This window comes from Apaloderma vittatum, unplaced genomic scaffold, assembly GCF_000703405.1.
Source record: "Apaloderma vittatum isolate BGI_N311 unplaced genomic scaffold, ASM70340v1 scaffold33236, whole genome shotgun sequence".
In the NCBI taxonomy this organism is placed as follows: Eukaryota; Metazoa; Chordata; class Aves; order Trogoniformes; family Trogonidae; genus Apaloderma; species Apaloderma vittatum.
In genome coordinates, this window is record NW_009723933.1 from 10,232 (window position 1) to 25,507 (window position 15,276).

Consider the following 15,276-nt stretch of genomic DNA (forward strand, 5'->3'; position numbering starts at 1 on the left):
TCCAACTGTAGGTCCCTGAGCCTGTTCCCTTGCCCCATAGCAAAGCTTGTGTAACCTTGAGCGTAGCTCCATACTACAAATATCTACTTTTGACCTCTTAATTCTCCAAAGATACCATCAGAAGTATTTCAGTCCCAGAAGGGGAGCCCAATCTCTCCTCCAACTTTGATTTCTCCTGTATAGGATGGTGTCACAGCAAGTCTAATTTCTTTGCAGTGGAGCCTTTGTATGGGCAGCAACTGGAGCAGTGCATGGGTTGTTGAGCTTGGCCTTGCACAGAGCACCTCAACGGGAAGACACAGCATGCTGGTGGGAGGCAGCCCCTAGAGCCCTGCTATTAGAACTCACAGGATGGGACTAATAGGACACGGAGCCAAGCTTGCCAGCCTGCTGTCTGAGCCCGTGTAGGCCTGGGGCCTGCTCTGAGGGCAAAGAAAAAGGAGAGGGAGAGTGTCTGCTCCCACTGCAGCTAAAGGACTAGACCAGAGCCATTCACTCTGCTGCTTCACCTGCTTGCCAAAAAGCAGGTGAGGTCTTAGGCTTGGGAAAAGCAGAGACAGGTCTCCGCACCATTTATCAGCTGAGCACAGGGCAACAGGAGCAACAGCTTCTTTGCCTCAGCGTAGTCCAAGGCGAGTACAACCTATGTCTATCCTCCTTCAGAGGCCAGCTAGGACACAGAAGAACTAACGTCCATCCTAAGCAGAAGTGTCTTTTGGGAGGTTTGGCTCCATTTCCTAAGCCAGGTGACAGTAGCAGTTTCTTCTTGACCTCCGTTTTCCCCAGGCAGCCTCAGGGCTGCTTCAGAAGCAGGTTGTGCTCTGGGTACTAGCAGCTCTTTGGAACACCGTGCCAATGCCCTGCAGCACAACCCTCTGCCATCCGTCATCTTCCATCATCTGTGTGCCCTAGAGGGATCACTAAAGCAAAAAGAGAGTGCATGCAGCCACAGCTGAGAGGCTGAACAACCCCCTGCCCCAAGAAAATCATCAAGTTCTCTGATGAGCCTTCCCTTCCTGCTGTCTGAAGGAGCAGCCATGCTCTGTGCCCACTCTCAAGACCCCTCCTGGCCTCCATCAGCTGCCCTCCCAGCAGCTCATCAGACTGCAGGAAGGAGGGTATGGCTGTGATAAGAGAGGATCAAAACCCCCAGATCTCCTTCCCCTCCCCGGGGCTCTTGCTGCTACCAACAGGCAACACCGCCAGCTCAGACTCACCTTGCTCATCTCCTCTCTCTCCTCTGCATGCATCCAGATGGGCTTGTGTTCATCTGTGCAGGGGAGAATGCAAAACAGCTCCACTCACCACCTTACCCTGTCGCTCTGCCACTTCCATTGGGGCTCTGCCTCCGGCGCAGCCCTGCACTCTGTTCCCAGAGGCAGCAGCTCATAAGAGGAAAGGGACAGGGCTTCCGGATCCCCCTGGTCCCTGGGCCAGAGCCCCAAGGAAGCCAATGGACACTGCAAGGGCAGGACGAGGGAGGGACCAAGGGATGGAGGGACTTCAGCCTATGCCTGGAAATGACTGTGCCATTTGCTACCCCTGCTTTTAACCACAACTTTTCCCAACCAAGTAAAGACTGACAGCCACAGCTCTCCAAGCCCCCTTCTGAGAGAAAAACGTGGAATAGCATAACGCACTAGAACAGCAGTGTCTCAAGGGCTGCCCAAAGCAGGGGCCCTGCACGCATCCCATCACCCTGCTAGGGTGATACCAGAGCCAGTCAAGCCTAGGCTGTGAGCCAGGAGACCAAACTGCTCATCCTTCCCCAGCCCCAACAGCTTCTGCTGTACAAACCGTCCACAGAGCCAAACTCCTTCACATGAGCACGGGTAAGGATCTCCTTATACAGCACCTCTGCATCTTTGTATTTTCCTTGCTTCAGGTAACAGGAGGCCTGCAACAAAAAAAACAACTCCAGCCCCACTGGGCAACACAGATTAACTCTGCCCCCTCCCCAGTTATCTTTCTGTATCTTCCAAGCACCAGGCAGTGCTCACCTTTCCCATGGCACTACTCCCCTCCCCATACGGCCTCCCCTCAGGGTCTCACCAGGTTGTTCTTTGTCTTGGCCACGTTGGGGTCATCAGGACCCAGGCAACTCTCATAGATCTCCAGGGCTCGGCAGTAATAGTACTCCACCTCGTCATACTTGCCCTGGTTCTGGCACAGCAGGGCTAGATTGTTCAGCTGCTTGGCCACATCAGGGTGGTCTTTGCCTAGGACCTGGGTAAATAGAAGAAGAGGAGACAAGTTTGCAGTGGACTCTTGGAGTTAGCAGACAACGTAGTCCCTCCAGGACATGCCTATTTCAGACAGGAGTTAAGGATTAGGGACATAAAGAGGAGAAATTCTAGCTTCCACCTCCTGGCAGGCCTCTCACTGCAAACTTCTGCAAACACTGGAAAGACAGGAAATACAGTGGCAGAACTAGCAGCCAAAGAGACTGGGTAGGTCCTGGACTTCCCAGGTATAGTGAGGTAACAGGGGAAAATCCTCAGGGAGAGCTGGAAGACCAGTACCTTCTCACGGATTTCCAGGGCTCGTTTACACAGAGGCTCTGCTTCTTTGTACTTCCCTCTCTTGCCATAGAGAACAGCCAGATTGTTCAAAGTTGCAGCCACCTGCAGAGATATACGCTTCTCCATGAAACAAAGAGAATCCAGTGGGACCAAACAAGCCAAGCATGCAGCAGTAACAGTGACTGTCCTATTTCCTTCATGCCTGCCGTAAAGCTGCTTCTGAAGAGGAGGAGGAGGTCCAGAGGCAGAAAGCTACCCTGCCTACATTGCAGGATTCAGGAGAAATCAGCTCATGACAGGCCACAGTGAAGAAGACAGCAGGAAATACAGCCCCACACTGTGTGAACAGCCCCCCTCATATCACCGAGCACACTGGTAGTCCAGCTGCAGACACACCATAAGGGCACCCTTCTAGCCCCAGCAGCACCCACGGGTTAAGAGAAGCGACTGGAAGGGGAAGGTGACACTCACTGCTGGGTGGTCTTTGCCCAGAGTCTTCTCACGGATGGAGAGAGCATCATTCAAGAGGTGTGCTGCTTCTTTGTATTTATTCTGATCCCTGAAATGCAAAGCCAAGCAGTTACTCAGGATTTGCACACCACAGCCCATAGCAAGCAGAACTGTGAACAGCAGTCCTCTCTGCACACAGATTCAGTCCCCACAGTGCTTTCAGTTCTCCATTCCTCCTTACCTTAGACAGTCTCTACTTATATCTGCGAGTTTGGTGGTCCAAATATATCATCTGTGCCAAAATCTTTTTGAAAGGCAAACTACTGGAAGCCAGTGAAGCTCCCTGTCCCAGAATGTGCTGTCCTGGTAAACGGGAGAGGCAGAAAGCTGCCCTCCTCACTGTGCTCACCTGTACACTAGTGCCAGGATGTTGAGCATGGTGGCCACATCAGGGTGATCGTGGCCTGACGTCTTCTCCAGGTCTTCCAGTGCCTGCTTGCAGAGCGGCACAGCCACCTCATAGCGTCCCTGTGAGGCGTACTGGATGACAAGGTTGTGGAGGGTGCGCAAGCGTGCAGGAATCTCGTAGCCTCCCTGCTGGGCAGCTGCCACTGCACTGCTGTGCTGGTGGGGCACTGCAGGCACAGAGGAACAAACAGGGGCACAGCTGGCGTGGCAGGCTTGAACAGAGACAACCAGCAACCATGCATGAGCAAACACTTACGTCCAGGACCATGCTCCTCCTCCTCATTCGGGAACAGATCATCCAGAGAGTCCTTGGTGGAGTCTCCCTCCTTCTCCTCCTGAGAGGATGGGAATCACAATACTGGTGGTTCTCAGAAGAGACAGCAGCAGCATGGGCTGAGTCAGCTGCCAAACTCTGCTCCCTGCTGCAGCCCAATAACACCCTCAACTTCCCCTGTCGTCTCTGCCACCATGTTACCCTCCACAACAAAACTACTAAACCCAAAATTTCCCCATGCTACTCCATGTTCTTCCAGAAACTCCGCCGCTCGCAGGCTCTCTTTAGTTACAGACATTGCTGTGCATGGTAGCTAGGAAGGGGCAAAGTCCATAGCAATGCTATGAGACCTAGGGAAACCTGCTGCTCCAACCTCCCCCGCACAAAAAGGTGGTTGCTCAACAGAACACAGACATACCGAAGGTGAGACATCCTCATCATACTTCTTCAGCTGGTTCATGAACTCAAGGTGTTTCTTCTCTTCCTCCAGCTGAGCCACGGTTTGTTCACTGCGCTGCAGCTTCTGCTGTGTGTTGGCAAGCTCATCACGCAGCCACTGGTTCTCCTGGCACAGTCTCCGCACCTGAGCACGCAGCTTCTGCTTCTCTGACTCCACAGCATTCAGATGGTTGGACAATGCCATCATCACCTTCACAAGAGGCTCAGTCAGCAACTACCACAATCCTGTATCTCCCTCACACACATGCTTAGAGCCCACTCTCAGGGTCACATTGGCTTTCTACACCCAGCCCCCTGCACTCTCTACATTCTCCTTCTGCAGCTCATGGGAATGGCCACACACCCACCCTCCCCTGGCCATCCCAGGTAACACCTAGTGGGTCACCCATCACTCTCACCTGAGCTTCTCCGAGCCCCAGTTCAATCATCTCCACTGACTTGCGGAGCAGGTTGGATTTTTCATGCACGAGATTGGCTTCTTCATCTTTCTTCAGGCACTTGATGGTCTCCAGCAAGCTGTGCAGGATGGAGTTGTGTTCATTCTTGAGTGCCTCCAGCCCTTGCATCACCAGCTTGGTGTTGGAAATGATCTCCTCTTGGCTCAGCTTGTCCAGTTTCTCCTCCCTTGGGTACACCATGGTGGACATAGTCCTGCTCCTGCAGCCCTACAGAGAAAGAAAGAGAGATAGAGAAAACTTGAGTGCCTCGGTGCTGTTTCAGAGAGTCACAACCAGACAAAAGTGTCACAGCTCTTTCCAGCATCCAGAGACAATGTTCAACCAGTTGCCTACTCTAAGCCCTTCCCCTTCGTCTTCCTCTCTCCCTTTGGCAGCAGGCAGCTGTCAGGGCACGTGTCTCCGCTTTTATGGCACAGAGTGCTGGCAACAAGTGCAGGTGGCACACGTGGACGGGAGACAAAAAGACTAGAATCAGTGCTGACCTCCAACACCCCCACACTCCCAGCAGCACAGAAAGCTGATTTAGCTTCCGTTTAAGAGCAGAGATTTGTAGTTGGCAGCTGAGGTTGCAATGCCTGTACCTCCTGCCCACAGATCACTGATGCAAGGAGGAGCTTGACACCTCTTCCAACTGCAGAAGAAAGGGAATAGAAAGTGGAGGGATGCAAGATCAGAGTTTTCAATGGAAAAATCTCCTGGAAGAGCATCTCTCCAACAGGAAGGCATCAGTGGCCTTACTGGACCAAAAAAGAAATTCCCTGACCGAAGAGTACACCCTGAGAAGCCCAGCATGGAATAGCCATTGTGGCAATAAGGGACATAACACCGCCAGCATGAACTGAATCATGCCTGCGTGGGAAAGCTTACATACACCAACTGCTACAGTTACACTGGTGTAACCCTTGCGTGGGTGTCAGCTTGAAATACTAACAGCTTTTCTAGCCCTGCTGCCAGCCCAAGGCATAAGTACTGGATAGCATAAGTACTCTGTGCTGCTCTTCTGTCCCTCTGCCCCCAGATACACAACCAGAGAGTACCAAGCTACTGCCTTTGCACAGGGACACCAAGTGGTACAACCCACAATGTTAGTGTGGCTGCAGGATCCTTGCATGGAAAATCCAGTAGCTAGGGAAACACAGCAGGCCAGAGGGCGAAAGACATTAAGAAACAGGCAAGATCTATTGTAGAAAGTGGACAGCACCTTGGCTGCTCCCTGACTCACTCATCTAACCCTCCCTCAGCCTCCCCCGGCCCCTGACCCGGGCCACCTCTTCACCCTCTTCACATTACTCAGCAGCAGCAGGAAAGCCTGGCTATAGGAGGCTTCAAGACCAGCCTCCTGCAGGGCTGAAAGCCATCGGCTGCACTGCTCAGTGCAGGCAGCACCTCCTTGCAGGTCAGTTTGGCAGGAGTCACTGCAACCCTAGCACCCAGGGCCTTGCTGGCAGGAAGCTGGCAAACCGCCGAGGCTCTGCAGGAGGAGGTGAGGGAAGAGCTGCCAACAGATTTGTCTTTGTCCTCCTGCAGGACCCACCTCTGCACGGCTGGAGCTCTTTGTCCGGCAGCTGCCTTGTGCCTGGTGTACCAAGCGAGCAGAAATGCTGCCCCAGGTACAGGAACAGAGAGAGCAGAGCAACTCTTCTCGGCAAGGCTCCTCTCCTCCTAGCTGTGTGCTCTGCCCAGGGGGGTTCAGAATGATCCTCCAGCTCAGCTACCATTAGCCCTGCCCAGCAGTGGGCCTCAAGCAATAGAGGGGTCCAGTTTCTTCCTCACTGCAGCACTGAAAGTGAAGATGGCTAGCAGTGCTGAGGCAGTTGCTAATAAGTACACATATCTCATTATACCCACCGATTTCCTCCTCTTTAGCCTCACTCTTCCAGAAGTTCCTTGAATTAGTTGTTTTACAGGCCTGAGCTCTCCTCTCAGCTCCTCTCTGGTTTCTGTTCCTGTGATGCACGTCCATCCCTCAAGAAGGGCAGCAAACACTCAACGTGCAGCGTGTTTACCATCGTTAGGAGCATGCACTCCTTCCAGACAACCTGTTCAGATCTAATATTTGCTTCCTGGATTGATATCAGTCTATATATTTCTCTCTCCAACCCTTCCCCAACTTGGCGACTGATTGGATGGATTGTTGCACAGCCTTCTGCAGAGATTGCCTGCAGCGGAGACCTTACTGAACCTCAGCAGGGGAGAAACACTTACAACTCCCGAAGGCTGGGCTTCTGTTCATGCCTTTGAGCAAGACCTGAGTCCTCCCACCTCTACCCAAGAGTCACAATGCTGACTTCACATTGATTCAGCACCAGTACCAGTTCTGAGCCATACTTCACTGTATTTTGGCTATCTGCCACGTTCCACATGCAGCTACCCTGTGCACGGTGCATTTTACACTGAAAAGTCTCATCTGAAGTGTGACATTTCCCAGTTTTCTTTAGAGAAGACCATATGATAAGAGAATGGCATGAAAAACCTCACTAAGATCAAGATAGATCCAAATTGATTCTCCAGGAACCAGCAGCAAAACATTTCAGTCCATAATTCCCCTGGTTATCCTTTTCCCCACCTTTGTAACACATCTAGGGGAGTGACTGAGTGCTAGAACAAGGGAAGCTCTGCCCAAGACAGGCGTCTGCAGGTCAGAGCAATTCAGGAAGAAATTCCCATCTCTGGAAGAAGAGTGGCAGCCCAAAGGACATTAGCAGTGCAACGTCTGGCACAGCACTGTTGTCCTGCTCCGAAATGAGTCCAGACAGCCTCCCAGGAAGGCTCCACAGGCACTTCAGTGCTTTCACAGAAGCTAAGGTAACAACTGCCAAAGGGTGAAACAGCCCCTCACTGGTTTTAGCTCTTAAGGAAACAGAGCCCAAGAATAAAAAAACTGGGAAATCAGGAAGTGGAAATCCTCTGGAACACAGGCAATGCTTGGGACACAAGGAGATCCCCAAGGGCTGCCTCATACCCAACATACGACAAAACTAGAACTCTACCCTAAGGCTCACACAGCTGTGAAGCACAAATGCCTCTTCATCTGTCCCTCTGTTTACTCGGTAAGCTGTGAAATGCTGAAAGTTTGCATGGAAGCATTACTTTTGTCCATACAGAGATCCTGCTGCCATCTTTAAAAAGTACAACACGAACGCACTGGGAAGAGGAACATGTTACAAATCATGATAAAAAGCCACCAGAGCTTGCACCTTGCTAGATAACAGAGTCAGACAAGACCCAGATCCACAGAAAATCAGCCTCATTAATTCCACTGTGTGCAGAACTACTCCTCAGCTGAGAAATCGCTGAGCCATTTGTTAAACCCCCAGTGCCCCTGCTACAGCAACATCTTGTCTCTCTTCACCTCTTCCAGCAGAAAAAGCTTTAAGCATTTCACAGTCTCCACAATCAACTCGTTTTTCGGAACTGTAAAGATTCCAGACTGAGAAGTGAAAAATAATCAGAACGTCCTGACCCACAGCACATCAGAATCATCCTACCCTGCAGCTACATCCTCAGATCCTCAGGACATGCCAATATAGGCTCCTCTTCTCTCACCGGCTGTGCAAACACCTCTACACAACCCTGGTCTTTCTCCCATAGCATAGCATCCTAAAACCACAGTTGTGCTAGGTACCAACATGCTTCCAGTGCTCAAGAGCAGACAGAGGATCGTCCAGGCTGGACACAACGTGCAAAACCCAAGAACAACACACGGGCTGTTCACTTCCAAGTACCATCAAGACAACCAGAAGACTGCAGAGAAGTCACTCAAAAGCTGCTACCTCTTCTACAGCAAAGAAAACAAAGAAACAATGGTGGGAGCTTACTTAGTATCCTTTCAAAGTGACATTTCTTCCCTACAGAGCCCTATCACCAGCTCTGTGGCAACTGATGCCAAGGTCAGGCAGGCTGAGCTGCTGTATAAGCACTCTTCCTACTCCCACACATTCAGTAAAGGGCACCGAGTGTCCTTTATCCAGGCAGAAAATGCGCTTGGAGGTTCCTGCAGAGAGGAGACACCATCATTTGCCTCAGGCAGGGGGAGGTTCAGGCTGGAATAGAGAGAAAGAATGCTTTTCCAACGAGTTCCTCAGGAGGTGGAGTGCACAGCTCTCAGCTTATCCTGCTGCATTCCTCACAGGTCTGCAGGTGTCACAGCCCAGGTCTCCACCAGCACATTTCTGCTCTAGTTGGCACGTCCTCCCCACTTACAGGGAGCTGCTAGAATAGCCTGGCTTTCCGGCAACGCCCATCTCATCTTCCCTCCCCTGCTCCCATTTGGAGGAGTGCTGCAGGAAGACAGGGAACATGCATGCGCTGAGGTTTGTGGCAGTTGCAGCCATCAGCTGGGAATCCATCAGCTAGCACATCCTGCCAGGCAGAAATCTTCCTCCTGTGTTCAAGTGCATAACTGGGAAATCACTGAGCATCAGCAATTTCAGCAGCCCACTCTTCTGCCTCCGAAAACTGCTCCAGCATGCAAGAGCTTTAAGAGGAAAGAGCTGGAAGCTTCACTACTTCCAGCTTAAATCCACAACAGCTGCCACAACAGAAAAAAACAATGCCAGGCTAAATGGGTCCAAGTGAGTCTTAAAGCTTAGATTATGATGCTTAATGCTAGAAGGCTACAGATAGAAAAAAAATAAAATAAAAAGAAAAGGCACTGTTTAACTACACTAGAAAAGAGACTTCAGGTCTACACATGCCTCAACAAATTTAGTTCACTTCACTGTCTCCCTGCATGTCCCTGGAGACGTGCGATTTGAGACACAGAGTACCATCACAACTTGCACAAGCAATACTGTCAAGATAATTAATTGCAGCTTCCTTCAAGCTGCAGATGGCCTGACAGGACTTTCTGTATAGAAGCGGGCACAGATTTTTAGCAGCAAACTCTTCTGTAGGAGAAGGTGATCTAAGGATATGGTCGATGAAGAAAAACAGCTGTGTTCTGGCTTCCTGTGGAAAAGAGTAAGTCTGACCATAGCAAGAATGAGTGACCATGTTTTGGAGCTAGACAGCAATGGTGGCATTTAGAAATAGAAACACAGACCAAAAGACTTATGTTCACAATAACTATCCCAGTCTCATGCTGTGAGACATGCTTTTGCTACCTGGAGAAACAGCAAGGTTATGTATTTGGGAAGCAAAATAACTTGATAAAAGCAGGCAGGGTTTTGGGTTTGTGGTTTTTTTTTTCTTCCTTTGGACTTCTGCCAGCTCATTACTGTTAAACAACAGAATAAAGGGTCTCTGGAAAGACTGGTTGACCTCCAACAGAGCTAGAAGTGAGATCACCAACATACAGCCGATCCTGTATTCCTAAGGGACACTGCAACAAAACCTAGACCTTGGATGTTGAAAAACAGAAGCAGTAAGAACCAAACAAATTGCCAAGGTTGCAACTATCATAGAGGCTGTGTCACGAGCCCAATTTTTTTTTCCTTATTTTGACACCAAGGTGTCAGAAAGCAAGGACTGCAGAAGACTACAGTCAGCCATACAGAATCTCTGAGGCTTCCACTGTGCAGCCAGGACATATTGCCGCTCTCCGGGAGGTTGCACACTGACACACCACTGCCAGAGGAACCACCGTCCTCAGGGTCCCCACCCCAGGCCACGTGCAATGGAGCCATGGAAAAGGGACAACCTGGTGCTGCTGAGCTGCACATCCAACAATCAGCACTTCCACAGCTGCTCCAAAAACAAGAGATGTAATCAACTCTGTATGGTGCCCAAGAACTTCACAGCTAAGAGCAGCTGCACACACACATGTTAAGGCTTTAGAAACAAAGGCAAGGGAAGGATGTTTTCCAAACGAAGGAACATATGGGTGTGCTGTCAGCTTCAGGGTAATGTTAAGAACTGCAACATGAATAAGAGTCAGAAATCAGAGGACAAATGCTGGATTCCTAGAATTAAGAACTGGTAGAATAATTGCAGTATATGGCTTCACCTTGGGATGCGTGCCTGCTGAGGTTCATGTGAGGTACCGAGTAGAACGGTGCTCTGTAATGCTTGTAACCACTGCCAGAAATGCCTGGTACCTCTCATGCTCCCTTAGAGCCACTTAGAACACACAAAGAGGAGATCAGTCAAGGGTCAGAACCCTGGGAGTTCATACCTACCCTATCTCCGAGCTGCAGTCCCAAAGCCAGAAGATGTCACTCAAACTTAAATGCATGAAGTCCTCTGCCACCATTTGTTTCTGGCTCACGAGTTTCTCCACACTACTGTCAAAAAAGAGGGCACCCCTTCTTCTGCCCAGTCCCAGCCTGGACCTTTTCTCTCATTGCAGACAGTCTAGAGAGTCAAACCAACACGCAGATGACTTTGAGTACCATAGAGGCTGTTCTGTTGCAACTTTCTCCCTAACAAAAGACTCTGGCTGTTGTATTACATGGAAGGGGTGCCTAGAGCTCTCTGGTCCATCTCCTCACTCAAAGCTGGTATCTGGTCAGGTGTCTGTGTCTAGTCAAGGACTGAGTATCTCCCAAAATGAAGATCCCAGAAGATCTTCAGATCCCCGTTCCACGGCTTAGCCATCCTCATGGGGGAGAGGGAGGAAATTAAAAAACAAAAAATAAATCTTTATCTGAATTCCTTAGATAAACTCCTTATTACATTTGCCTTTGCTGAACACCACTTGAGGACCAAGGAGCCAGGCACAACAGCACTAAAAATTGACCCAGAGGAAGGGAATTCAGCACATGCCTCCTTTCAGCAGGTTCCCTGGGGACAGGGTTCCTCTGTCCCGCAGCAGGAGAGGCAATGCAATCCATCTCCAGCAGCAGAGCAGGAAGAGAAGGCAACGAGCTGCCTCACCCACCTTCGAGCGTGCCCAAAACCAGGACTCTCCTTAGCAGCCACGTACCCCCGCACACAGTTTTAAAGCCAACCTCCAAGCCCAGAAAGGCTCCCTTAGGGTCCTGTGTAACTCAGTACAAGTCAACTGTGCTGTTGGAAACAGCCCAGCTCTCCCCATCCCCTGGACAGGGATCAAGGCCAGGATTGCTTCCCTCAGCAGCAGCTGACACATGCCAGCTCTAGCTGAGGGTGAAGCTCCAAGGGTTTTTCTAGATATTGAGTGGCATGTGTTGGGAAAGTCTGTGCGACCTCTCAGGCTGCAGGAGCCTGAGGAGCTTTTAACTAGGACTAAGGACCTAGATCTGCAGCTCCTTCATGCACTACTCTTCCTTGTCCCAGAAGTTTCAGCTCCCCCCCACCTACAATCTCTACCAGAAAACACACATAACCTTCATCAAACCTAGGGCAAGGTGATGGCAAACTGGCTTTACATGGACTTGGCTACAGGACTCAGGTTCACATCACTACAGAAAGGACCTGGGAGCCTCCTATTCCTCTCCCATACACCAGCCCACAGCTGGAAATTGCAAGTCAAAAGCTGCTAGGTTTGTTCCAACTGACCAGAGCAAGCCACTGCTGCATTACCAAAGCATCACCCAGTTTCAATAAACATACATGCTCAGAAGAAGACAGAAGAGATGATCTGGATGGCTTTGTATCATATAGCTCATTCCTTTCAAGACCAGAAAGGTCTTATTCCTTTATTAGTGATCAAAGAATACAGACATTGGAGGCAACGAGTTTAAAAACAAAACAAAACAAAACAACAAACCGAACAAATAACAACAAAAAAACAAACAACCTCAAAACAGCACTGACATGTGCCACTAGCATAAAGCTATTTTGGTCCTTATTGCAGTTCATTCTGTTTACAACCCCATCTGGCCAAGGGAAACATGCACCTTCCAGCAGGCCACTGGAACCAGAACAGCAGTGTTCACCACTCCCACCAGCAAGCTTGTGCTAGCACCTCCAGATCAGCTGATAAACCCTTGTTTTTAAACTCTTGCTTATGTCTGCAGCAGCAGCTCACCCAATCCATTCTGCATCTGTTGTGCCTGGGACTACAGCAGAACACCATTAAGACCTGTTTCCAGGCTAGCGGAGCGAGCTAAGCAGCTGGAATGAAGCCAGAACAAGCATCTCTTCCTAGCTTCAGAATCTGATTGGGAGTCTCGCTCTACAAAAGACAGATCAAGAGCCATTACCTTGCCCTGACAGCATGAAGCAGTATTAAAGCAGGCAGAATAATTCCCAGGAGCCAGTGCCTCTGCAGGCATCTGTCTAATGTGAGGGCTATGCACTGGATGTGCCTCAGGAGTACAGGAGATGGCCAGGAGGCAGCTGGGACCAGCAAGCGCCCCGGCGACACTCTGCATAACCCCAAGGGCTCTGGAGTGCCCACACTCTCTCCACGGTGTGCCTGGGGCACCCGCAAAGACAAGTCTGCTCTATTATTTCCAGGAGCAAATAGGTCTCCTAACCCCTAACAAGGCAGTCAGCAAACCTACAGAGACAAAGCTCTACCTGCATAATAAGCAAAAGATCTCTCCCGACCAGCTGGAGTTCTTGCAGAATCTACGTGGCTCTTTCCTAGTAAATCAAAGCTTTATCCAGCAACTCTGCCAAGGTCAAAAACTTGCCACATGTCCTTTGTACCCTAAGAGCCATTTTGGTATTTCACAGAATCACAGAATGGTCTAGGTTGGAAGGGACCTTAGAGGTCATCTAATCCAACCTCCCAGCCATTTAATGGGTTAATGCTGTTGTTCCTACCTGGATATTCCTCTAAAACAGCACAAGAGATGATTGCTTCCTGCTCCTTCTGCCAATTACAGTGAAGCTCACCCGTGTTTATTTACCCTGTGTCTGAGCTGGCCAGATCTTTGACCCGATGTGTGCTGAACGCCACCCTCCTCCTCCTCACGCAGAGGCTGGTGCTTTCCACATCTCCAAGGTGGCAAGGAAGGCAGGAGACCAAGGGCACTAGAGGAGACCCTAGCATGGAGCCGCAAGGGAGTGCCAGACGCGGGGAAGCCTGCAGTTGCTGGTAATGTGCCGCTGCCTCCCACCATTGTGCAAATTTTTCCCGGCTGCCTGGCCAGAGCATTCTGCCGCAACGCCATCCCCCAGCCCTTCTTTCAGACACCTCCTCCTCCTTCCAGCCGCATCCTCTCCCTCCCAGAGGCATACCAGTAATTGTGTCCCCCCTCCCGCCCCCCACCTTCGGTAGGGTGCACCTCCACTTCAGAACAGCTTAGAAAGCAGTTTATTAACAGGAGGAAGGTCTAGGGGCAAACAAGGCTCTGAAAGTTTGAGAGCCGTTGCTGTATGCTAGGAGCTGCCTCCATCATCGTTTCTCCGGCTTTGTCTGGCAGCGGGGAGGCACGCCCGCCGTGTATCCTTGGGAGGGACAAGCAAGCCAGGGAAACCCCTTCATCGCTCCTCAGTACCACCACAGAGAAATTCTGTGTCCACCTGCTTAACCGTAAGCTTCCCAAGGAAAAAAAAAAGAGTTTTCATCGGCTCTGCCCGAAATCGCACTTGAAAGCAGCCCTTTGTTACAGGACGGCTGGGCACCCTGCCCGTTTCAAGTCACCAGATGGGAATCCTCCCCCACCCCACACTGCAGAGGAGCGGTACCTGGCTGCCTGCAGCGGCTTGTCCAGCGTTGGCACTCCCGGAGGCCCCAGGGCCGTGGAGAAGCGCAGGCTGCGGCGATGCGCGGCTCCCACGGCGTCTGCCGCGCTGCCCTTCAGTTCTAGCAGAAGCGCAGGCCCCAGGCACTCGGCAGCCAACCACACTGCAGAGCAGGGGGAGGGGAGGAGATGCAGCTAGGCTCCAGAAACAGGACGGGTCGGACGCTCTCCTTGGAGAGCAGAAAGGGCCACGCACGACAAGCGCGGGGCTCCCTCCTTGGGGATCAATGGGAGCAAGAGCCCGTTGAACAAGAGCTCCCAAGCTGGCACTGCACACTGCCCGAGGGGCTCTACCTCACCGTCAGCCTCCTGCTAAAATGGCCAAAGTCACCTCTGCTCTACACCCACCTAGATCTTGCTCAACCCTACACCTGATCTTGTGGTGAAAGGTTTTCCATCCAATGTCCCCACGGCTGACCCTAGCCCAGTCCCTAAAGTCAACCAGGGGGAGCTGCGGAAAACCCTCCAGCTGTGCTACCGCGACTGCTGTGCCCACAGAAGTGGCCAGAAAAAGGAGTAGATTGCTGGGAGTCCTACTGTGTCAGCACTGCGCAGTGCAGAGCTGGGCCAGGCACCGCCTAGAAGCATTTGTTCCATCTCTAGATACTTTATGCAGAGAGAGGACAAATGCCACCGCACCACAGCGTCTAACTTAGCCAGTGGATTGTTACTACAACCATCCCACCCTCGGCACCTTTGTGATGCTCTCTACATCTTGTGAGCCTCTGGAGACATGCTGTCTCCAACTAGCCACGTATGCCTAAGTCAGTGCTTTGCTGGGGTTCCTGTGCGTGTTGTGTCATTCCTCCGCCAGATTCCCCCCAAAAAGAAAGAGCTTCAGTTGTCCCAGAAGGGAGCCCAGCCACGTTGACACACAGGCTCTCTATTGCCTCATCTCACAGGACACTAAAGCATCTTACCCTTCCCTATTTCTGGAAGACAAACCTGGCTGACTACGGGGTACACATGGCTACAGCATAGTTAAAAAAATTCATGCAAGTTCCGCTGCCGGAACGCAAACACGTATTATTTATCTTACGCTGAAAGCCATTCCTGGCGGTGAAGACACAGCCTAATTATAGAGCAGC

General features: G+C 51.0%; 1 protein-coding gene across 1 annotated transcript in view; it reads right to left on the reverse strand.

Annotated features, from left to right (window-relative positions):
• The window catches only part of LOC104276119 (kinesin light chain 1-like), a 24,524-nt gene extending 10,226 nt beyond the window's left edge, over positions 1 to 14,298 (reverse strand). Inside the window, exons 1-10 of the mRNA XM_009872300.1 lie at positions 14,133 to 14,298; positions 4,572 to 4,838; positions 4,133 to 4,363; positions 3,697 to 3,775; positions 3,382 to 3,607; positions 2,994 to 3,081; positions 2,523 to 2,624; positions 2,053 to 2,226; positions 1,798 to 1,897; positions 1,218 to 1,270 (exon numbers count right to left, since the gene is read on the reverse strand). Of these exons, the coding sequence (XP_009870602.1) occupies positions 1,218 to 1,270; positions 1,798 to 1,897; positions 2,053 to 2,226; positions 2,523 to 2,624; positions 2,994 to 3,081; positions 3,382 to 3,607; positions 3,697 to 3,775; positions 4,133 to 4,363; positions 4,572 to 4,820 (1,302 nt within the window). The 5' untranslated portion in view covers positions 4,821 to 4,838; positions 14,133 to 14,298. The remainder of the gene's footprint in view (positions 1 to 1,217; positions 1,271 to 1,797; positions 1,898 to 2,052; positions 2,227 to 2,522; positions 2,625 to 2,993; positions 3,082 to 3,381; positions 3,608 to 3,696; positions 3,776 to 4,132; positions 4,364 to 4,571; positions 4,839 to 14,132) is intronic.
• Positions 14,299 to 15,276: the final 978 nt, after the last annotated feature.